Genomic DNA, 21,784 nt, shown 5'->3' with positions numbered 1-21,784 from the left:
GAGGTCATTTCAAGGTTTTTTAATAGCGCCATCGTTCTTTTCGTGAAATTTGCCATAAGAATCAGGCATCAATTTGCAAATCCCCGCACCTTGCAACAGGCCCATTCAGGGAACGCAGGAAAAAGGCGAAACGAACCCCGCTGAACGGTGCAATTAAGTGCGAGCATGATTCGCCGAAATCTAATTACCTGACCCCGCCAGTCCGTCCTTTCATCCATGAATAATGGACAATCAGAAGTGATACCCGGAAATCACCGTTTCAGCAACCGGACAGCGTTGTCGACAGCACAGCCCGATAAATTTAGGCGTGGAGAGGAATCTTTAATTTTTTTTGCCAGAGTCGAAACAGCCGTGCTGCCTTGCTTAAGAAAAACGCCATATTGCACTGGAAAAAAAATCTCGGTGTATTTACCAAGAAAAGGGTAAAAGTATCAAGAATTCAGGGTTCTATTTGATCCCAGTTTTTTCTTGGTAAAATTACCATTTATGGAATTGGTAATTTCACCGAGAAATCTCGGTAAAATTATTGAAATTTCTTGGTAATTTTATTGGACCTTGGTAAAAACGCCGATATTTTTTATCGACTGTGGTAGAATTACCGAGATAAAATGGCAAAGTTACCGGGAATTGATTACCAATAAAAGTGGTACTCTTACCTAAAAAAAACAGTAAAAATACCGGTTTTTAGGTAAGCTTACCAGTCTGTCTTGGTAAAATTACCAATAATTGGTAAAAAAAAGTGAGATGGTAAAGGTACCAACGGACCTTGGTAAAAATGCCGAGAATTTTTTTTCAGTGAATCTTTAATTTTTTTGCCTGAGTCGAAACAGCCGTGCTGCCTTGCTGAAGAAAAACGCCATATTGAGTTGACGTTTAAACGAGTTGAGCAGTTAATCAGCTATCCTAACCTAATTTGCAAAAACTTGCCATGCGAGTGCTACTCCCGACATTCGTCTGTCATCATTCGGCGAATTTCATTTGCGACTTATGCTCAACAAGTTGCGCATCATCCACCATTCAGCGGAGAGTAGCTGATTTAATTCTAATGTCTTAATCGAGTGTTAACCTTAATTACGATTGCTTGAGCTCCCATTCAACCGTCACAGACGAACCAATTCTGCCGTGCTAACAAAAAACGTCGTATGAACCTTCAGGCGTTGCCAAATTTCTTTTAGTAAATCACGATTTCTCGGGGAAATTTGTAAATATTTTTCCTCTTATTTTTTCAGATACTTTTGTTTGCGATTTCATTCTAAGTTCCCGAAAATTTCAAGGAAAAATATTCATAGCTTTTCTCAAAAATGAGCATTTCATCGAAGGCAATTTGGCAACTCTCGAATGTTCATGTGGCGTTTTTCCTATGGCAGAATTGCTCGCCTGCAAGCGAGAGAGCGAAAAGGACATGAGACGGAGAGGATTCAATCAGTCATATTCCCGCGGGAATTTACCATTTTTTTCCCATGGTTGTAAAAAAAGAACTCTGTCATGGTGACGGAAAACATGTTCAATTTTCAAGCATGTTCAGCACGTAATTCATACATCAGTTGCATTCTCAATCTAAGTATTTTACACATCGACAAACGGTTGTTGAAGCGTTTGCATCATGATGTTTTGTCATGCATATAATTTATTTTTATCATGATTATACTTTTAAATGAATGAAAGCCGAGAAATATGCACGTGTAAAGGCGTGACCAAGGATCTTCTGAAAGGACTCAAGGCAAAGAATTTCTCAAAGGTGAGAGGGCCTGAAAGTGAGTTCACTAATGCGTGTCATTACAGTACAAAATAAAGGTTTTCCTGCGAAGAAAATTTCTTCTGAGGTTCCCTTTCCTTGTGTAATTTTATTAAAAAACATCTCCGTTGTGAAATTTGCTTGGATCGACTGAGCATAGAACTCTTAATTGGCACTTAACTTCTAGTGAATATCCTGAGAAAAAGAAACACATTAATGGCATAAGAAAACAAGTAACATTTTTACTTGTTAAATGCAAATTACTTGGGTGTATTCGCGCAAAATAATATTCTGTCTACTTAGGAAACCCATTGCAGATAAACTTTTTTGCCCAAATATATCCGTTTGCACAGATTTTTAAACCTAAAATCTAATTTTTCAGCCCAATTTTAAAAAGATGAATGTCATTTTTTTACCCGTTTAAAGACACAAATAAGACAAGGGAGGATTCGAAGCCGGTGTAACTTAATTTTTAGGGGACTGCGGGTTTGCGTAACAGTAGAATATCGGAAGGAGAGAAAAGGTCAAAAATTGGGGGAAATTATGTGATATGATTCAAGGACAGCCCCTAAATTGCGTTTCGAGGAAAATATTATTAAGTTCAAGACTGGAGTAATGTATCTATTGAAAATGAAAGGAAGAATGTTAGACGTACCTACCTTGTGAGAAGACAAATTTGACCGCGCTCTACAGTTTTTCCGGCAGAATTTTATAAGTGCATGTTTAAGGGTTATTTGGCCTGGAAAAATAAACGTGTATACAAAGAGGAGTGTATATTTGCATGTCCATACTATGAAATCCCTTACATAATCATGGGTAATTTTCAACATGTTCTGCTCACAGGCTGTAAAATGTTGTCCACGACTCAGACTGTTTAGGAAGTAAATCATACTCGTTTCTAAGATTATATGAGTGAATCGGATGTTTAATTATTATCACGTACTAATCGTTCTCTGGAGGCTATTTGGATTGGAGAACGTCATTTCACATGGATTCGTCTAATTGTGTGACTATTCCATGTCTGAAAATTCGTAGGATTGTCGTAAAATATTAAGAGGATTTTCTGTCTGATTTGTCCAAAAAGGTCTCGTCACAATGCAGACAATTTATCAAGACATTTACATGGACTGTATTCGAAGCTTCTGAAAGTTGGATAGCGTTTAGTAGAAAGGAACTAAGCCGCATCAGCTTTTGCCAAATGTAACTGGACAATTTAATTTGTGACAAGCGAACGTTTGTGCGGATTCCTTTGAAAATCGTAAGGAATTTGAAAATGCACTAAAATTTGCACTAATATCTGCTCAACCATTTTCATGTAAATCATTCAATTGCCCAATTAAATTTGGCAACAATTGATGTGGCTTGGTTCGTTCCTGCTTAACGCGGTCCTGTTGGTAACATGACTACCACGTTTAAGAAAAATGCCTCATGAACAATATTCAAATGTTGGATTTACCCCGATAAAATATTATTATTGAGGAAAGTTATAAATATATTTTTTTTTAATTTTCAGATGCTTTAGATTAAATTATGTGCGATATTCTCTGAACAATAGGGGGAAAATACTCATAATTACTTACGAACAAACACGAAGAGGCTAATATGAAAAAGGCCAATGCAAAGAACCACTCTCGGCTCATTCCGAGTAACGTTTCTAACGAAGTTTGATTGTGAGTGGTGGTATGAGAAGACATGTGCGTATTTTTTTTGCTGCTGTCTTAAGAAATTCAATTGAAAAATCGACTTTGATCGTCCTTTGAAGTCACTACTAAGAGACTGGTCGGCGTAACTGAATAAATATTTGTTGACTCCAAAGGTTGTTTGATGAAAGCTTACATTATGATGCTCATAAGGCATGAATAATGATGATGACATACTTTGGTGATAAGATTTTTGTCGATGATTGTAACCGGACAGTTAATGGAAGAGTGATAATATGACCTGTGGTATATAGGGACTTCTTACCAATAATTTTTTTAGGAATGTGGTATCGTACATATCACATTAATGTCAGTTTAGTTTCATAAAGAGCTACCACTCTATTCTTTACAATACCCGTGGCATACATTGAATAATCCTTGAACTCTCCAGTGAGAAAACACTGAAAAATAAGTTGATTTCACCTGAGAAACGACAATCACCCTTTTATAGCGATAATATAAAGAAAATGCCTAACAAATTGGTTTACAAGGCTGAAAACAGAGCATTAACTCGACCGGGACATTTCAGGCCAATTACATGCCCATTCTCAACTGGAACAAAAAGCTAAAATTCAAAACATCGAAACACAGAAATGAGCATGCAACAGACCGGGGTAGGAAAATCCTAGGTTGCAAACTCGTCCAAAATCAGCAGGGAGTTGGCACTGATTCCCACCTCGGTCAGTTGCACGCTCATTCCCTTGTTTTAGTTTTATTAAATTTTAACTATTGTTCGAGTTGAGAATGGGTGTGCGTGATAGGCTCAATACGTCATTATTGTGATTAAAACTCTGTTTTTAGCCTTGTAAATCAAATTTTTGTGTATTCGTGTATTTTATCCTAATGAATTTGGGCTGTTGCGTTAGTGTGCCTCTTATCCCCTTGTATAGCTCTTGCAGTTACGGAAAGTTAAATTGAGGCGCTTGGAGGAAAAGGCGTCATAAGTGCAGTTTTTGCTATTTAGAGAAATACGTGCGTTTGAAGTTTGAAATTACATAGATCCTTATGGATGAATGTAATTCAAACTGACTTATTGATGCTTAAAAATTGGAAATCGGGAGTGTATTTCTCACAGAATATGCATTAAAACTGGTTTCACTTGAACTTATTAATATCCTCATTTTTCTCAAAAATTGCACCTATGTGACTTGTTCTCCAAGCCCTTAATTGGAGTCATAAATCATTCGACCTCATCGAGAATTCGACAAAAATCATACTTTTTCCAGTAAGATATGGCGCCTAAAATCGCTCTTTTTCCTCCCTCACCATCCTTTGCGCCTGCAACCGAAGCCTCGCGATGAGGGTCTTCGTAAGACTTATTGAGTTTGCATAATTGGTCCCTCCGTTTTGAATTAACTCGACCTCTCTCCGTAGCCCACCCCTCCTCTCCCCCGACCTTACATTTCCTTGCCCCTTTGTAGGTCCGCGGTCTCAGTCTCGCAGGTTGCCCCCGGAATGTCAGGGCTATTTATGGGATTACGTCCAGACCCGCATTTTCAGAGCGCAAGTAAATGGTTCGCTGATGGGCTCCGAAGCCCCTGGTAATGCGAGATCCAAGGCCTATGCGTTTTCTGTGCTTACGTCATGTATCATTCATGGCCGCCTGTCGCGTGATTTTACAAGAAAAAGTCAACACATTTTTAATTTCCAATGATTATTTCGAGAAAGGTAAAAAAAATTTCGTCGAAATTAAAAGGGAGTCAACTTTTCATGCCGTCATTGCATGCCGTTCAAGCCACAACATTTGAAGAGTGCGAATTCCAAGCCTTGTAAGCGCCAAGGTGTTGCCAAACTTGTGCATGGCGTTCCACACTATAAAACGACGTAAATTAATTCAATTTTCACACCCGCTGTTTGGAATTTCCTCCAAATTTTGGTCTTATTTTCATGACAAAAATCGTGTTATGCATGTCTCTTGATGCCTGTTTCATGCGAGAAAAAAAAACGAATTGTACCATCTTCGGAAAATCTCATGGCGCTTACTAGGTTTTGAATTTTCTCTCTTACTTTTAGTGGCGGATTCAAGATGGAAGAAACGTATGGATTCACTAACGTAACTAACGTCACACGTGGCGTCTGTAACCGTTTCTCTGGAGGGGCGATACTTCAATGAATACTGGACACAATCATGCTATTCGGCAGATATTATTATTTTATACTGCGCAATAGGATTAAACAGAGTTCTTGCATGTGTCAGAAACATGCAATTTATATACTACTTTTTTTGTAAAATTTCGCGAAAAACACGATGGTGCCTCTGGTCCTCTCTGAAATCAATTCCCACGCTCAAAAAAAGCTCTCAAAGTTGAGGTCGTAGTGAAGAAAATATCCCACGCTGCATCGGGAGTCCATCTTCATATCTAGTCAAACTCTCCATGTATAGATAGGGATAAAATACATTATCATGGATTCCACTCTGTTCGGGGACTCCAAAGTTGGAACCACGGCAACACTGCTACTCTGTCCTGATATTTGCTCCCTATTTGTGCATGAGGAGTTCGAATAGATACAGAGGTGCACTATCGATGTTGCGTGGAATATCTCCTTCATTACGGCTTGAACTTAGAGAACTTTTTTAGAGCTAGGGAATTGAGTTCAGAGAAAAGCAGAGGTCATATCGCGTGTTTCTCGCGAAATGCTTCATATGAGAGGAATTACTTAAAACAAAATTCATTGACACGTGCTAGAACCCCATTACAGGACCAATTTTTTTTTTTCCTTCTTGATTTTACAGAATGACGTCCATACGCTGATATAATGATATCAGCGTATGGACGTCATTCTGTCAAAGATATAATGATGTATAATGATGTGAGCGTATGGACGTCATTCCGTAAAAGCGGAAAAAATTCAGACTGGTCGATAGAATTCACAATGGAAATCAATTTGCATTTTTCCCTCAAAGCAACGATTGTGGGGAAAACATGCAAATTGTAAAAAGACAAATCTGTAAAAATAATTGTGAAAATTTATAAAAGAGAAAACTTTTCCAAAGTATTTTTAAGTGAAACTTACGAGAGGTGAAAAGTGGACGGTAATGTTTCCCCAAAATGTTCCTAGAACTCCTCTCTTCTGTGTTCTACAATCCTTCATTGACTTCATCCATCATCCATGGACATCAACAGTTTCCTATAGTTTGTAGGATTGTAATGAAGAGTCCGTCAAACGAGTTGTAACTATTAAGGGAGGGTCCGGACCCCGGGGTTGCGTTACGAAGCGTTACAAGGGGGAGGGGGGAGGGTGGGGGGGCAAAGAGAAAAAAGGAGGTGGTAGGTCGCATATTGAGGATTGTTTACCCCGTGAAATAGGTAGGCACAATAAGCCGTCGAATCCAAAATTCAAAAATGAAAAACGGGCCATAACGTCCGTTTATCGGGTTGATCAACTCACGATATAATCTCAAACACTTTATATTATAGAGTGACTTTTTTCCATGCATAGAAGACACCATTTCCAAGAAAATCGATGATAAAACCTTCCGTATCGACCTACGTCATCGACAAAATCCAACATCCCCGCAATGAGACCACCTTATTTTTTTCTCCGTGGGAGGGGGAGGGGGGCTAAAATGTCGAAAAAGTACGTTACTCAATTAATAAACGTTTCCTAGCATGTCCGGTGTTCGTTTTTTCAGGAATTCAGATTAAAAATATGGGGAGGGGGGGGGGAGAAAAAAATTGACCCAATCCCGCTATTTTTCCATCCGGCTCTTCGCACTGACCTCAAGAAGTTCGCATGACCGAGTTTCCCGGTAAAATGTGCCGAGCTGCTATTCAGGAGCCTTGCGAGAGGAACTCGGGGGCGGGGGCGGGGGGTGGAGGACGGGGAGACGGGGACGGGGAGACGGGGGCGGGGGGGAGGGGCCGAATAATATCGCGATAGGAAAATCTTATTTTCAAAGCAGCTGATAAAATATTGCTCTGTAATTTGAATACATTTGGTTTTCAATATTTCATTTTCACATTTGCTCGAGTGGCTCACACGTCCCGGTTTCCGAGTGTCAGTTCACTGGCGGCTACTCTCCTCCAACGCTGCTGCCGCCTTCCCGCGGATTTTCCATTTTCCTCGCAAATTCAAAACGGAGGAAAATAAACACGGAGAAAATTCAATTGCTGATTAAACAATTCAATTGCTACAAAAAGTGACTGCAGTGTTTCAATGTAGATTTTACAACAAAAAAAATGCTACTTTAACCACCCCCGTAGTTAAATTAGCTTACAATAGTGGTTAAAGTAGCATTTTTGTTGTTGTAAAATCCACGTTGAAACGTTGCAGTCACATTTTGTAGCAATTGAAATGTTAAATCAGCAATTTAATTTTTTCGTGAACTTAACGGAGCTGTTGTTGCGTGCAGCCTACACAGTGAGAAAAATCAACCGACGTCTTCGGTTAGCACGGCATCGAAAAAAAGGACGCTGACTTAACATTTTGGATGTAAAAAAGTATGCGACAACTCACAAAACGCTGTGTTTACCGCCACAACAGTTAGCTGTACATCTTTCCATTGTTATAGTTACTGCTGTGCCAGAATGTTAAGACAGTATCCTTTTTTCGGTGGGGAGTAGAACATCACGGTGTCTACCGTCAGAAAAACCTGGAAAATATCAGGAAAATCGGTCATGGATCGTGCAGTTCTGATTACTTCAAGCAATTTTCAAAACGTTAATTACTTTCATGACGCATGTAGATTCCTTATATCAAGATTTCTCATATAAACACCGTGCGAGCCTCCAGACGTTGCCATATTTTTTTCGATAAAGAAACGAATTTACTGTTAAAATTTTAAATATTTTTATTCAAAATTTTCAGGCCATTTTGTTTGCAATTCAATCTAAAATACCGATCCGAAAATTTCAAGGAAACAAATGCATAACTATCCTTTCACTGAAAAAGAAATAAAAAACAAGCAGAAAAATCCAACATGAATATGTTGGAAAAGCGTGCCGAATAACTAAAACGTTGGACAAATACCTACTATTTTCACGTCTTTGTTATTTGCATCAATTGGTACTTTTTGCTAAATTTGGGAGAAAATATTGATTCATGAACGTTGCATGTAAATTGATTTTAAAGATTCCGTCCAATTATCTTGATTTTAAGCTGATATGCGGCATTTCGCACGACCGTGATTTGGGCGAACTGCCGTGCATCGAAATCGCGTTGAGCCAATCTCTTTGGATTTCGAACTGTAACTTCTCTCCTATTCGGCCGATTTTTACAAATGAGGTCTCTTTTTATTTGTATTTTAACGGAAAGTAAGGAAAAACTCGCTAAATAGACGGAAAACAATTTTTGTGAAAATTTGGTGGATCCTGGCGTCACGGTGAATGGTTAATCGGGCGTGGAAGATAATAGGTTCGACGAGGCGACCCTCTCCTCGCCGTCTTTTATTGCCTTGCTCGAAACCTGACACCCAAAGCTATATCGGGAGATAACTGCAGTGGTTTGAGTGGATTTCTGCAGGGGCCACGGTTAGTACATGGTATAAAGAGTCACGAGGCTCATCACAGATTGCACTTGCAGTGCAAGACGCTCATTGGCTAAACAGTTTTGGCGGGAAAGAAGGTTCTAGAGTTGAGTCCTCCGAGCGTAAGAAAGCTTCTATGAGGTTTTTGTCAAATGAAATAATACGGTTTTGACAGGAAAATGTTCTCAAGGGTTCCCAATTAGCAGTTCATTCGGTTTTTTGGTAAGAGACCATCAGGGCTTGACAGTATAATGGTTCAAAGACAAGAAAACGGGTCCGAGGAAAAAAATATTTGGACGGCCCGTTGAATAGCATTGGTTGATCGGTGTGCTGTACTATGGTACATCCGAGTGATTTCAAAAAGCGAGCCCTACTGGCACGCTTAAAAAAACTCCGGCCGTGGAGGCCCCACTTACAGGCTATACAGGGTGATCCAAAAGTCCCTTCCACCCTCTCTAACTTTTTACCTAATTGAGATAAAGATTTGAAATTTGGGGGATATTCCTAAGTCAAAGAGAGCTACTTTTTGGCCCCCCTAAAATTTTCAGGGAGGCCCCCCTTGGGGGGCAACGGCCCCCAACTTTCAATTTTCAAATGGGAAGACCCCCTTTGTGATAGCTCGTTCGAAAGAGCATAAAAAAGAAAACTTTTCGCGCAAACCCGAAGTCAATATCTCAAACCGTTTCAAAATGGCGGCCGGTTAAATTTCAAAATGGCCGAAAATTCACACCGGTTATTTGTCGATGGATTTGCGCGAAAATCGGTGTGTTGGGGTATTTTGACACGAGGAAAACGAATTTGACGTTAGATTTTCAAAAAAATCAAAATTTCCAAAATGGCCGCCGGTTAAAGTTCAAAATTACCAAAAATTGATTTTTTTAGAAATCTAAGTTCAAATTTGTTTATCTTATGCCAAAATACTCTCAAATTCCAAGTTTTAGGCAAATCCATCAGGAAAAAACCGAGGTGACAATTTTCGGCCATTTTAAACTTTAACCGGCGGCCATTTTGGAAATTTTGATTTTTTTTGAAAATCTAACGTCAAATTCGTTTTTCTCGTGTCATAATACCCCTACATACCGATTTTCGCGCAAATCCATCGACAAATAACCGGTGTGAATTTTCGGCCATTTTGAACTTTAACCGGCCGCCATTTTGAAATGGTTTGAGATATTGACTTCGGGTTTGCGCGAAAAGTTTTCTTTTTTTATGCTCTTTCGAACGAGCTATCACAAAGGGGGTCTTCCCATTTGAAAATTAAAAGTTGGGGGCCGTTACCGCCCCAAGGGGGGCCCCCCTGAAAATTTTAGGGGGGCCAAAAAGTAGCTCCCTTTGACCTAGGAATATCCCCCAAATTTCAAATCTTTATCTCAATTAGGTAAAAAGTTAGAGGGGGTGGAAGGGACTTTTGGATCACCCTGTATAGACATACTGTCCGCGTTCCAGGCTCAGAGGCCGAAAGTTCCGGTTGTACCACCCGGGGCAGTCGAAACTACGGCTCCAGCACCCAGTAATTCCGGCCTCTGAGCCCGAAACGCGGACGGTGTGGCTATATAGCCTGTAACTTCTTTTTCAGTGGGAAAATACATGTTTTATCCGGGGAAATTAGGCAACTCTCGAAGGTTCATACGACGTATTTTCTTAGCAAGACAGTACTGCCGTGCTGAGGAAGAACGCCGTATGAACATTTGAGAGTTGCCAAATTTCCCCGGATAAAACATGTATTTTTGACGAAATTTAAGCATATTTTTACCTGAAACCTTCAGTTGTTTTAGATTGAATTGCGAATAAAATAGTCTGAAAAATCGGGAGAATAATATTTACTATGTCCCCAATAAATTCGTATTTTATCAGAGGAAATTTGGCAACGCCTGGAGGTTCATACGGCGTTCTTCCTTAGCACGGCAGAGTGGTATATAAGAATGTCCACTCTCGAAAAAAAACCGTGATCCATTTGACTCGAGGATCGCGCTCGCGGAATTGCGCGCTATCGCGAGTCAGTCAGTCCGAGTGTTGAGAAATGACAAAATATGGGGAGACCTTGGAGAGGCTTGTTTAGGACAAGATCACAAGGCACCCCCCTCCTGTTGGAAGGGGGCTCTCGTGCCTTTCGCGTACCCCTTGTCATGGATAACCAAGTACCGACTTTAACTTGTCAAGAGCCGCCTGCCGCCTTTTCAAGCTCTCGCGAACGAGGAGTCAGCTAATTTTCCGTCTCCCGCTTTCATCCTCGCCATTTCAGCGAGAAGCTCTCCAAGAAGCAGTCGCGGAAAGTAGGCGAGTTTATCTGAAATCAACAATGCCGCTCTCCCCTGGTAACAGAGCCAGTTAAATAACATTCATTGCTTCCAAGAGTAATGTATATGTTTTATGCATATAATGGACGTATATTAAGGTCACAATTCTGAACATTTTATAAAAGTTATGACGAGAAAAAAGTGTTAGAGGTTATCCCCTAAAATTGCAGCACTACCCCAATTTGTTGGATTATAAGGATATTTTCGATTAATTTTGTTAGTACCGCAATTTAAGTTTTGGTAGTACCGCAATCTAAGTTTTGGTAGTACCGCAATTTATTGGGGTGCTACCACAATTAGTTGGAAATGTCCATATCATCCAACAGTCGGGACTGTCGTGATCCCCTACTTCTATTTTTCCGTGATCATTTATTTAAGTTCTCTGAACTGCTAAATTTTCATTTTTGTCGTAGTTCGGTCTTGCGTTCTACAGGGTCAATGTTTATCATATTTACCCCTACTGACTGACGACAGTCACGATGAGTTCACTCTATTCGGACTTTGGAAATACGAACCAGGTTTTTTTTAATATTACGGGATGATGTTATGGATCCTCCCATTTAAAGAGTGCATTTTCATGTTTTGCCACTGTTAGTTCTAAAGATCTACCGGGGCGATTCTAATGATTTTTGCAGCTATCAATATGAGATCAATAGTTCCTCGATTAACTCACGGGCCTAAAATGGCGCGAAGCCCCCTGGAGTTGGATCGCGTAACGGCTTGGCCCTGGGAGCATACCGCATACCCCCTAGTACTCGATAATATGTCTCTTAAAACAAAACTTGCATAATAATTTGCGACAGTATTTTTTTCTTAGTATTGCAAATATTATTCCCCGCTTCACATTTCTCGCAGCCCTTCTAACAGCTTTTCTTTTCCGGGACATGGAAAATTTATTTCTTATGACGAAATGATAAATCAGTCAAAACTTATGCAAGAGTCAAAACTTATGCAAAAACTTATTCTTGTTACTCCGTCCATGTGCAAATCCATTAAACTTATGCCTTCATAAGGAATATTGATCCAATTTGACTTGATTCGATCTCCCATCTCTTGGCGCTTAAGTGAAAAAAAGCATTAAGCATTAAGTCAATTCGAAAAAATCCTAATGCAAATTTTCATCAGCTATAAGCACCTGACGTCATGGAGATAATTTAATGGCATGAGCAATTATGACGAAATGATGAATCAGTCAAAACTTATGCAAGAGGCTTTCTTGGTACTCCGTCCATGTACAAATCCATTAAACTTACGCCTTCATAAAAAATATTGATCCAATCTCCTCGTGCTGCTTAAGTGAAAAAAAAGCACTAAGCATTAAGTCAATTCGGAAAATCCTAATGCAAATTTTCATCAGCTATAAGCACCTGACGTCATGGAGATAGTTTAATGGCATGAGCAATTATGACGAAATGATGAATCAGTCAAAACTTATGCAAGAGGCTTTCTTGGTACTCCGTCCATGTACAAATCCATTAAACTTACGCTTTCATAAAAAATATTGATCCAATCTCCTCGTGCTGCTTAAGTGAAAAAAAGCACTAAGCAATAAGTCAATTCGGAAAATCCTAATGCAAATTTTCATCAGCTAAAATCAACTGACGCCATAGGAATAATTTAATGACATGAGCAAATGACCTGGAAAAATGGATGGTTTCTTCTCCGAGTTTGAGGAGGTCCTCATTTGGTCTAACAAAAAGAGCAACTTCAACAAGACAATTTTGGAAATCTATCTGCTGCATTGTTCCTCGTTGAAATTGAATCATACATCGGATTATATTTGCCCCTTAGATTTAAAGTAAAAATATCATCAACGCGGTGATAAAGCATCTTTTGACAGTTTTTTTTAAATTCACAGACTCGTAAAGTTCTACAGGCTGAATAAATAAGCAACGGTACACTCAATTTGGTGAATAAAGAATTCCCCCGTCACGAGAGAAATTGCAAGCACATTTCATTATATGTAGAAACTTCGTGGGGGGCAGCGCTACAAGTCAAATCATTATAAAAAATTCACTTTAGTTTTTGCTGACTGATGATGGAGCTCTGAGCTCCGAAACGCACCCCGCCTGAAAAGAAACGGTTTTTTGACATTTCATACTTTTTCAAAGTTTATCCGTTACTCTCTGCGACTAAAATGAAAGAAAAAAACGGACGTGATCCTCACCGCAAAACAAAAACCAAATTGTGATTAAACCAGACCAGAGCGTTCCAGGTACAAAGCCACAAGCGTGATCGTGCGTGTTTGTACACGGGTTGACGGTCTCATGCTCAGATCGTAGTCTAAGGAAAAAAAATAGATGAGAACAAAAAAAAATATATATGAATAAAAAATATAAGGTAGTAAAAAATATTAACAGGAATATAGATCGCGGTTCGACGCACGCAAATCGTCCGAACACCATTTTCATCTTCGGAAAGAACGATCATTACGAGAGTGCGAGTTTTTCAGTGGCGTGGCGTGCTTTGATATATATCGATTTATCTGTCATTTAAACTACGGAAAAGGATCGATTAATAGGATGTTCGTAGCGAAAACCTTAATAATCGATTCTTCACCACGGATTCAAATGGGGAAATATCGATAATCGATCGTTTACGCCACGCCACGCCACTGGAGTTTTTGCCGTACCAATGTTTAATCAAATTTTCATCAAACAAACGACTTTCAATGTTACCAACAATCCAACCGCGTTTCAAATGGAAAAACATTTCTTCGACGGTTTTCGCGATGTTACAAGAGGAATCGGTGAAGTTTCAAAAGCGCGACTGGAGATTTGCGCTTTTGAGGTGGTGAAATCAGAGTCCACTGATAGAGAATTCACAGATGTCTTAAATTTTGTGAATTTTAATGTAATCTTTAAAATGATACTGCTGGGAAAACTGAGAACGAGGATATCCTTGGTTTCTAAATTGGACAACTATTGGAGGAAATATGACAAAATAACCTAATCTGCTAAAATACATTCTGCCTTGCTCAAATAGAAATGCCGCTAGATGAGGCGGCACATTTTCTCACTTTTAAATATATTTTTCTCCAATTCCCCATGTCCGAAAAGAATTATGAAAAATGAGGCGAACTCAGCTCATTAGGCACTCTCAGATGAAGCAATATAATTTGTGTGTGCAAACTCTCCATTACGCCAATAGCTGAATCGATCCGTATACCGCTTTGTTAAGGAAGAACGTTTTATGAGCCTTCAACCTCCACCATATTTCCGTCAATAAAAACCAAATTTATTGAGAAATTCTGAATGTTTTTCCTCCAATTTTTCAGAGAATTTTGTTCACAATTTTTTCTAAAGCATCTGAAAATTTCAAAGAGAAATATGCGTAACTGTCCGCAAAAATATACATTTTATCGAAGTAAATTTTGCAACCCTCGAATGTTCTGACAGCGCTCTTCCTCAGCGCGGCAGTATGTAGGTAAGACAGCCTGTCCAACCTTCAACTGATCTTTATAAGAGCTTTTAATGGAGGAAAATCAGTGCGGCCAACTTTTTCGGATAAAAAGGCGTGAGGTTAACTCGGGCAACGGTTATAGGACATTTTGTCAACGATTTTTTGTCCGCGCACCTGTTTTTTCCAGTAATTTACGTCCACGCGTTTTTTCGGCACGGGAGTTTTGGTCCACGTGCCAGTTGAGACCCAAAGTTAATTGGCCCACATATAAATACAAACGACAATTGCTCACGACAATTTTTGATGAAAATGTAAAATATCTTGGAAGAATGAGGGTTTGCTTGTTTTTTTAATTTGTGTGTTTGGTCCAACGGAGAATAATATACAGTTAAGAGTTTTGGTAGAAATGGGGGAGCGTCAATTCCATGAGACAAATTCACTAAAACTCTCTACACCTCTTTGGTGTAACAGGACTTAATTATCTTTCAAGAAATTACCACCTTGTTATACCTGAACCGGATAAACCTCTATATTTGCCTCAGCTAAAGGCTCTTAGATTTTTCCAGTGTACGATAAGTATCTTGATTTATTTTGCAAGGAAAGATCTGTACTTTTAAAGGATGCCTGTCATTCTTAATACGTTCAATTTCGTATAATACTGTGCAACACCTCTGTTGTGAAATAGGTAGTTGCTTTAGTCGCCATCGCACGGCGGGCGGGCGGCCAGCGCGGAACGGGAACGCGCATTGGCGCCTACAAACCTAAGTGGATACTTCAAGCATTGTGCAATGCGGGAAGTATCCACTTAGGTTTGTAGGTTTGTTCGTTGCGAATACCCTGTTTATCGATCCTTTTTCATAGGTTTAAATGGCATAACAATCGATGTATCGCAATTCACGCCACGCCACTGATGTGATTGCCGACTCACACGATTATCTCACGTAAACTCGGGCGCTTTCCCGACCCACTGTCCCGCGTTTTTCCGCGTAGTCAGCGGGACCTTGACCACTAAATGGAGGATATAATCCAACCCCCGCTCAAAATTTTCCGGGCACGGACTGACCGAGGCGGGCCTTCCGGGCAGTGAAACCAGCCGAAAACTACATGAAAGCCGCGCGGGGGACGCGATACGCAGAGGAGCCATTCATCCGGGCCATAAATTACGCCGCAGCGCCGCGGTGGGTAGGCCACCTTCGCACACGCATCATAAATCACGGTGACTGGTGGCGGCGGTGGCAGTAATTCGAACCCAACGACCCTAACGGCCCCTATCACCCGCTCTGTAATGAACGCGCCACGCCGGGGAGGGGTTCAAGGGGAGGGGCTCAAAAATACCCACTCAGCAGATTGCTTCGGTTAATACTGGTCGGAATTCCGGCATTACGCTGAGTAATCAACTGTAAAGCAGTTTATAAGCTCCGCGGGCTTAGGCAAACAAGATAAACACATTTTTTGGTGTTAATGAGGGAATCTCGCCCCGGATTATGGCTCCGGCGCCATTATGAGTTGCGGCCTTGTTTTTCATTCAAATTTCGCGCTGGCTTTGATTGAGGGTCGGCACGTAGCGAGCCGGCTCACGTTTGGTGACACGCTCAAGGCTCCCATACCTCTCTGAGTAAGAACCGCGTTTGTCCCATTGAAACCTTATATGGTGTGCAGTTGTTTAATGGCACGGTGGTGTGAGTCGTATAGGTTTGTTTCATTGATGCCGCCGGCGTGATGGCTCGCATTTCAATCTCGTGAAATTATTTTACACTCCAGAGCTCCGTTATACCAGGAGGCGAGGATTTTATTCAAGTGAATGTAGCCCCGTTGATTCCAGAAAAAATCAACCGCTGCTTCAGTTTATTCTACAAACGGTGGAAAAAAACACATTGAATCTTGATTCCAGACTCTTAAAAACATCCACAAGAAAAAGTACTCTTGATTCAATCAGAATCTAGCTTAAATAAAGAACCAAGCCTCTAATTTAAACAGATTTCGTTTTGATTCAAGCAAAAATCCGATTGAATCAAGAGTATTTTTTCTTGCCAATGTTTTCAAGAGTCTGGATCCTATGTGTTGTTTTTTCCAGTGTTCAGTGTGCGCCCTGAATTCCCAGACTCTTTGCCTTTTTTCCTAGAGTCTGGACTCTTGATCCAATGTGGTTTTTTTTTCCAGTGAACCACCTTCGAGAAGTCAGAATTAGCGATTATTTTAAGGTAAAGTTACGCCAAAGACACTGAGAGAAGAGGGTGAAAGACAAAAAAAATTCCCTAAAATACTGAATTCACCTCTATTTTTTGGAATCGCAACCTTGTGGCAGGAAAACGGCAACTTGTAGAAAATGTATAAGGCTAAAATTGAGTTCAACTGCAATTGAAAAGGCTGAAAATCGCTTTATTGATTGATTATCGAATCGTCACCTCAGTCTTCAAACCATCAAAATTTCGGTTTATTTTGACGCAATAATTTGAAAATATTCACACCGACCACTCCTCTATTCAATGATTCCAATGACTCAATTTTGAGTTTATCGACGTGCTGAAGTTCCTTTTGTCTTGGCTTGTCTTAAACATAATATAAACGTCGCCAAATTTCCTTCAATAAAATACGAATAATAAGGGAAATTAGTGGATATATTTTTCTTCCAACTTTTTAGAGAATTTTATTAGTAATCAGATCTAAATTATCTGTAAATTTCATAAAGAAATATTCACAAATCCTGCAAATGAACATTTAATTTGAGGTAATTTGGCAACTCTTAAACCTTCATACGGCGTTTTTCCTTAGTACGGCAGTGCAGCAGAAACATTCTCATAACCATTGTAAATTTCTTTTGTTTCAGATACGAAGCCATGCGGGTTTAGTTGACCATCCACGTAGTTCGTAGTTCTTCAGCCCTCTCTCCCCTACTTTCTTCTTCCTCAGTCCCTCTATCATCCTCCTTCATCCTCACCTTTTCTGATCTTCCAAGTCTTTCGCCGGAAAAAAGTCCCCTCCCAGCGAAAATATTCTGAAACCGCGGTTCGCGTGACGACGCGAGTTAATTAGAGTTTCCTCTCCCGGGCCTCCCAAATTTTCACCGAACCTAACATGCAACTGTGCTCGACTACGGCTGGTTACAACACGTTCTAATGGCTGCCTTCACAGGAGGACCCTCCAGACAGCGGTCCCTCAAGGATCGTCTCCGGGAAGGCTTCTCCACCACTCTTACTTGGCAGTAAGTCAGATTCTTTGTTATTATTCCCTCCAAGTTTGTAATCAATTTTGCGTCAATAATTCGAGTCGCTGCACACTGGACCTACACTGGAAGAAAAAGTCGATTGGATCTAGAGTCAAGACTCTCAATAACATTGACAAGAAAAAATACTTTTGATTTAATCCGATTTTTCCTTGAATCAAAGAGCCGAGCCTCTTAATTTAAGCGAATTTCCTTTTGATTCAAGCAAAAAGTCCGATTGAATCAAGAGTATTTTTTCTTGTGAATGTCTTTAAGAGTCTGGACTCTAGATCCAAGCGACTTCTTTTCCAGTGAAGTCAATAGAAGAGCTTAGACAAAATCTGGAAACTTTGAAAGCTTATCTTCTTGAAAATATGAAACAGAAACGTTTAAAAGTGGTTTCATTCGTTTTCTCGTGGAATTTTCTCCCAGAAACACTCTTAATAATTGAATTTGTGACAAAATGAATATAAAAATTTGAAATTTTAGCCAAAAATGCCGTGACCGACCTCTCCTATCAACTCCTTCCAATTGGCGCTGGAATGAATGTGTTTGCAAGATCAGAAAGTAGTGCTCAGTCTGTACTTAAAAAAAACTAAAGAAATTTCGAGAGTCAAAAATTTAAATTTCTACTACTTAAATGTATGATTTATTAATTTCATCGTACTATTAAAATCTAGCAGCACAGCTCTTGCTCCTCCCCTTTAACACTCAGAAAATTGAGGTCGATGCCATTTAAAAGGAGGCGATTCTATCGGAGATGTTCACCGAAATTTGCCCTTAAAGGCCTACTACTACATTGAAAAGTAATAAATCCCGTCTATTTGACTTTAATATTAAAGAGTTAAGAATTCAAGATCATGATTGATATCACGAGATCACTGTTATAATTCAAAACTAATGGACTCAAAATAAATGATTCAAGGGCTTACAAAATATTGGTTCTATATTGTCAAAAACTTAGAACGAGTAATATTCATGCTATTTCGCTTAGAAGTTTAATCTCAAATTGCGCACGCCTATTCCCTGATATTTTTAGACCAAGTTGAAATTCAAATTTTAAATTTGCTGATTTGGGGATTTTAATCGCAGTGTTCATGTCACGTTTGATACTCTGAAACTTCCCCATAGGAGATCAGTGAATACTTCCTTCAAGCTATTAATATATAAATGAGCATTGTCATGTGCGAGAGAAGGAGCATAACATACGAGAAAACTCTCGGAATAACCAGTCCGCTTAAAATAACTTACTGGTAGGGGACTCTCCTTAAAGTGGTAGTAAACACTCAAAAACGCCATTATAATCTTAAAACATCAATAACAGTTAATGCCCGCAACGCAGATGTTTCATTTCTTGTGTAAACGCTGCTCGTTTCAGGTTCAGTATTGTGTAATTCGAAAAATGATTCCAAATCATTATCAATAGTTAATGCCCAACGCAGACGTTTCATTTCTTGTGTAAATCGCTGCTCGTTTCAGGTTCAGTATTGTGTATATCGAAAAATCAAGTCCGAATAAAATATGCTCTGTTGTTAGTGTAACTCATCATTTTGTACCATAATGCATAATACAACACAAGCCAAAAATTTTTCGTTTGAGAAGTCTCCGACTGAGCATGTCATTCAAATGGTTCACGCAGCAATCGAAACATACAACTATTACTGCTCCGAAGTCGTGAAATTGCCTACACGAAGAATTGAAGGCTTTTTCGCAATCCCGATGGCTCAGCGCAGCGGCATCAGCAGAGACGCTCTAGAAGCTCCAAAAACAGCGTTTCATATATCGTTGCCTACCTGATATAAGAACGTAACTACATCTGAAAAGAACCCTGTCCTCCATAAAATCCAATGCTTTTCTGGACTCATCTCAATGTGTAGTTAAGTCCTTATGTCAGCGAAGCGACATTATGGTGTGCGTGTTTAACATCTATACATCTTTTTCGCGTTTAATGAATTCACACGTTTGAATTTTTAATATATTAACGGTGAAACTTCCAAACCACTTATCTCAGTTTGCGATGTTGCAGACTCCCTTTCAGACTTTATTTTTTAAATGGAAAACTACTCAACGTCAATTCCTTAAATCCTTAATCCTTAAAAATTTCCGCCGCCACTTTATTTTTTTACAGAAAAATTGATGGTTGAATCTATTTGAAAATGTCGCCGAATTTTATAAGCAGCCCGAAGAAAATTCGGTGAAATGTTCGGACAGCTTCGTTGAACAATTTCTCGGTAAAAAAATAAAATGGCGGCGGAAATTTGTAAACGTCGCATGGCGCTTTTGATACTTTGGGCGGAAGGTGACGATATTACAAACATCAAAACGACGGTTCGGTGTGTAGAATCGCCCACCACTGGAAATTAGAGAATGCGGCAGAAAGTTCTCACCTTCAGTCATCGGGCTCCAGCACGGATATCCCTTTGAAACTGGAGACCGGGGCGGTATCCAGCGGTAGGGTTGCACAAGTTGACAACGAATAATAATAATTTTCAATCTGCTCGCTCCACATTTCTCTCGTCGTGAGATCGCCACCCTCCCCCCTTCCTCTGTCGCCAAGCGCTCACTTTGCAGGTGTTTCCGACATTCCCGTGAATGAATACAAAATGAACGGTATCCTTGGGGCTGTTTACCAGATTACGATTAAATTGAATCCCTCTTTCGGGACCTCTTAAGTCTCACCCGCTGCCGCACGTTGGACGAACGCGGACCGAAATCGGGTCCATGGAGGTTTGAACGACGTCCATTTTTCCGAGAATCGTTGATGAAATTACGTGGGATTGAACTTTCAATGATTTTTTGACCGTGTTTAGCAGAAAAGGAACAAAGCCACTTCAGTTATTACCAAATTTAGCATAGCAAGTTGATTTTATGTAAAAGAACGTCCATGAAGATTAACAAAAAAAAAATCCGCACCAAAGATTCCATATAGAAAATTAAATTGCTCGATTAAATTTCGCAAAAGCTGATGTGGCGTGGTTCCTCTCTGTTTAAACGCGGTCCTTTTAGTCTGCAGCTGCTCTTGGAGGAGCATACCGATAGTGAAAGTGCAGAAGTGAGTATGTCAATTTTTGACAGTTTTGAGTTAGCTGCATAAACGTGTTGTTGAGGATGTCGTCTATCTGCCAGCAAGAGACTATAATCGAAAAAAGTCGGGAAGTCACCTAAAACAGTAGGATTTTTTTCGCGTACCTCGGGATTAAGTTCAGAAATGCGTATCTCGTTCTGGTAAAACATCGAGGTTTAAACTTGAAGATCACAGATTCATCATAGAATTTACATTTGGCACCAGCAAAAATGGATGAAATCAACCCAAATTTTAGTAAACTTGTTTTTTTTTACCAAGTTGCACCATTTGCTACCTGCAGACAGCGATATTTCAAATTTTCATTTGTTTGATGCACCCTGAGCCGAAGGTACAGCTACCATCTGTTCTGCGTTTATTGCGTTTTGATAGATCTAGTGTATGTCAGAGGTCTGATTCTTTTAACCCTTAGATGCCTTAGATGCCTACGTCGGGTCAAATTGACGGACGCTAAAATTTTTATCCCGGAGGTTGTACAGGACTGATATATATGAGTTTTAGATATAGGCCTAAAAGTTCATTGTAAAAAAAATCAGGCATCGCATTTAAAAAAGGGAAATCGAGTGCCACGTTTTTTTTTTTTTTTTTTTTTGACAACTTCACCTAGAAATCCCGAGCCGGATCAAATTAACCTGAGTATCTTTTTCAAGAAAGGGAAGGGGAGGGTTATGGCGCCGGTACGTACGAGTTTTAGACATAGGCCTACAAATACCTATAAAAAATCAGACGTCAAAGTGAAAGAAAAGAAAAAGTTGAGTGTCAACGCTGTCTAAACCTCTGCGTCATCATCAACGCGCGACCTTTTCCGTGCTCTATTTCTGCGTTGCGTTTGTTTCCGTCGGTATTTTTTGTAGTAGTGCTTCGAAGGCTACGTGAACAAAAAAGCCAAAGATAGGAAA

At 39.8% G+C, this 21,784-nt stretch overlaps 2 protein-coding genes across 3 annotated transcripts in view; one reads left to right on the top strand and one right to left on the bottom strand.

Moving 5' to 3' along the window:
- The window catches only part of mtd (TLD domain-containing protein mustard), a 573,843-nt gene that overhangs the window by 20,389 nt on the left and 531,670 nt on the right, over positions 1 to 21,784 (top strand). The window contains exon 3 of one of the 2 annotated variants that reach the window (XM_072302178.1): positions 17,429 to 17,803. In XM_072302178.1, coding sequence (XP_072158279.1) covers positions 17,718 to 17,803 — 86 coding nt within the window. In that variant the 5' untranslated portion in view covers positions 17,429 to 17,717. Of the gene's footprint in view, positions 1 to 17,428; positions 17,804 to 21,784 lie in introns of those variants that run through there. The other variant, XM_072302170.1, reaches the window with a different exon arrangement.
- LOC109031882 (uncharacterized) lies at positions 1,489 to 3,683 on the bottom strand. Its single transcript, XM_072302182.1, has 3 exons — positions 3,316 to 3,683; positions 2,395 to 2,474; positions 1,489 to 1,930 (listed from the first exon to the last, which is right to left on the bottom strand). Exons 1-3 carry the CDS (start codon positions 3,608 to 3,610, stop codon positions 1,919 to 1,921), a joined length of 387 nt encoding a protein of 128 aa, XP_072158283.1. The 5' UTR covers positions 3,611 to 3,683; the 3' UTR covers positions 1,489 to 1,918.

Source organism: Bemisia tabaci, chromosome 7 (assembly GCF_918797505.1).
Source record: "Bemisia tabaci chromosome 7, PGI_BMITA_v3".
Taxonomy (NCBI): domain Eukaryota; kingdom Metazoa; phylum Arthropoda; class Insecta; order Hemiptera; family Aleyrodidae; genus Bemisia; species Bemisia tabaci.
Note: the sequence above shows the minus strand (reverse complement) of the source record. Positions and strands in the feature narration are given on the sequence as shown.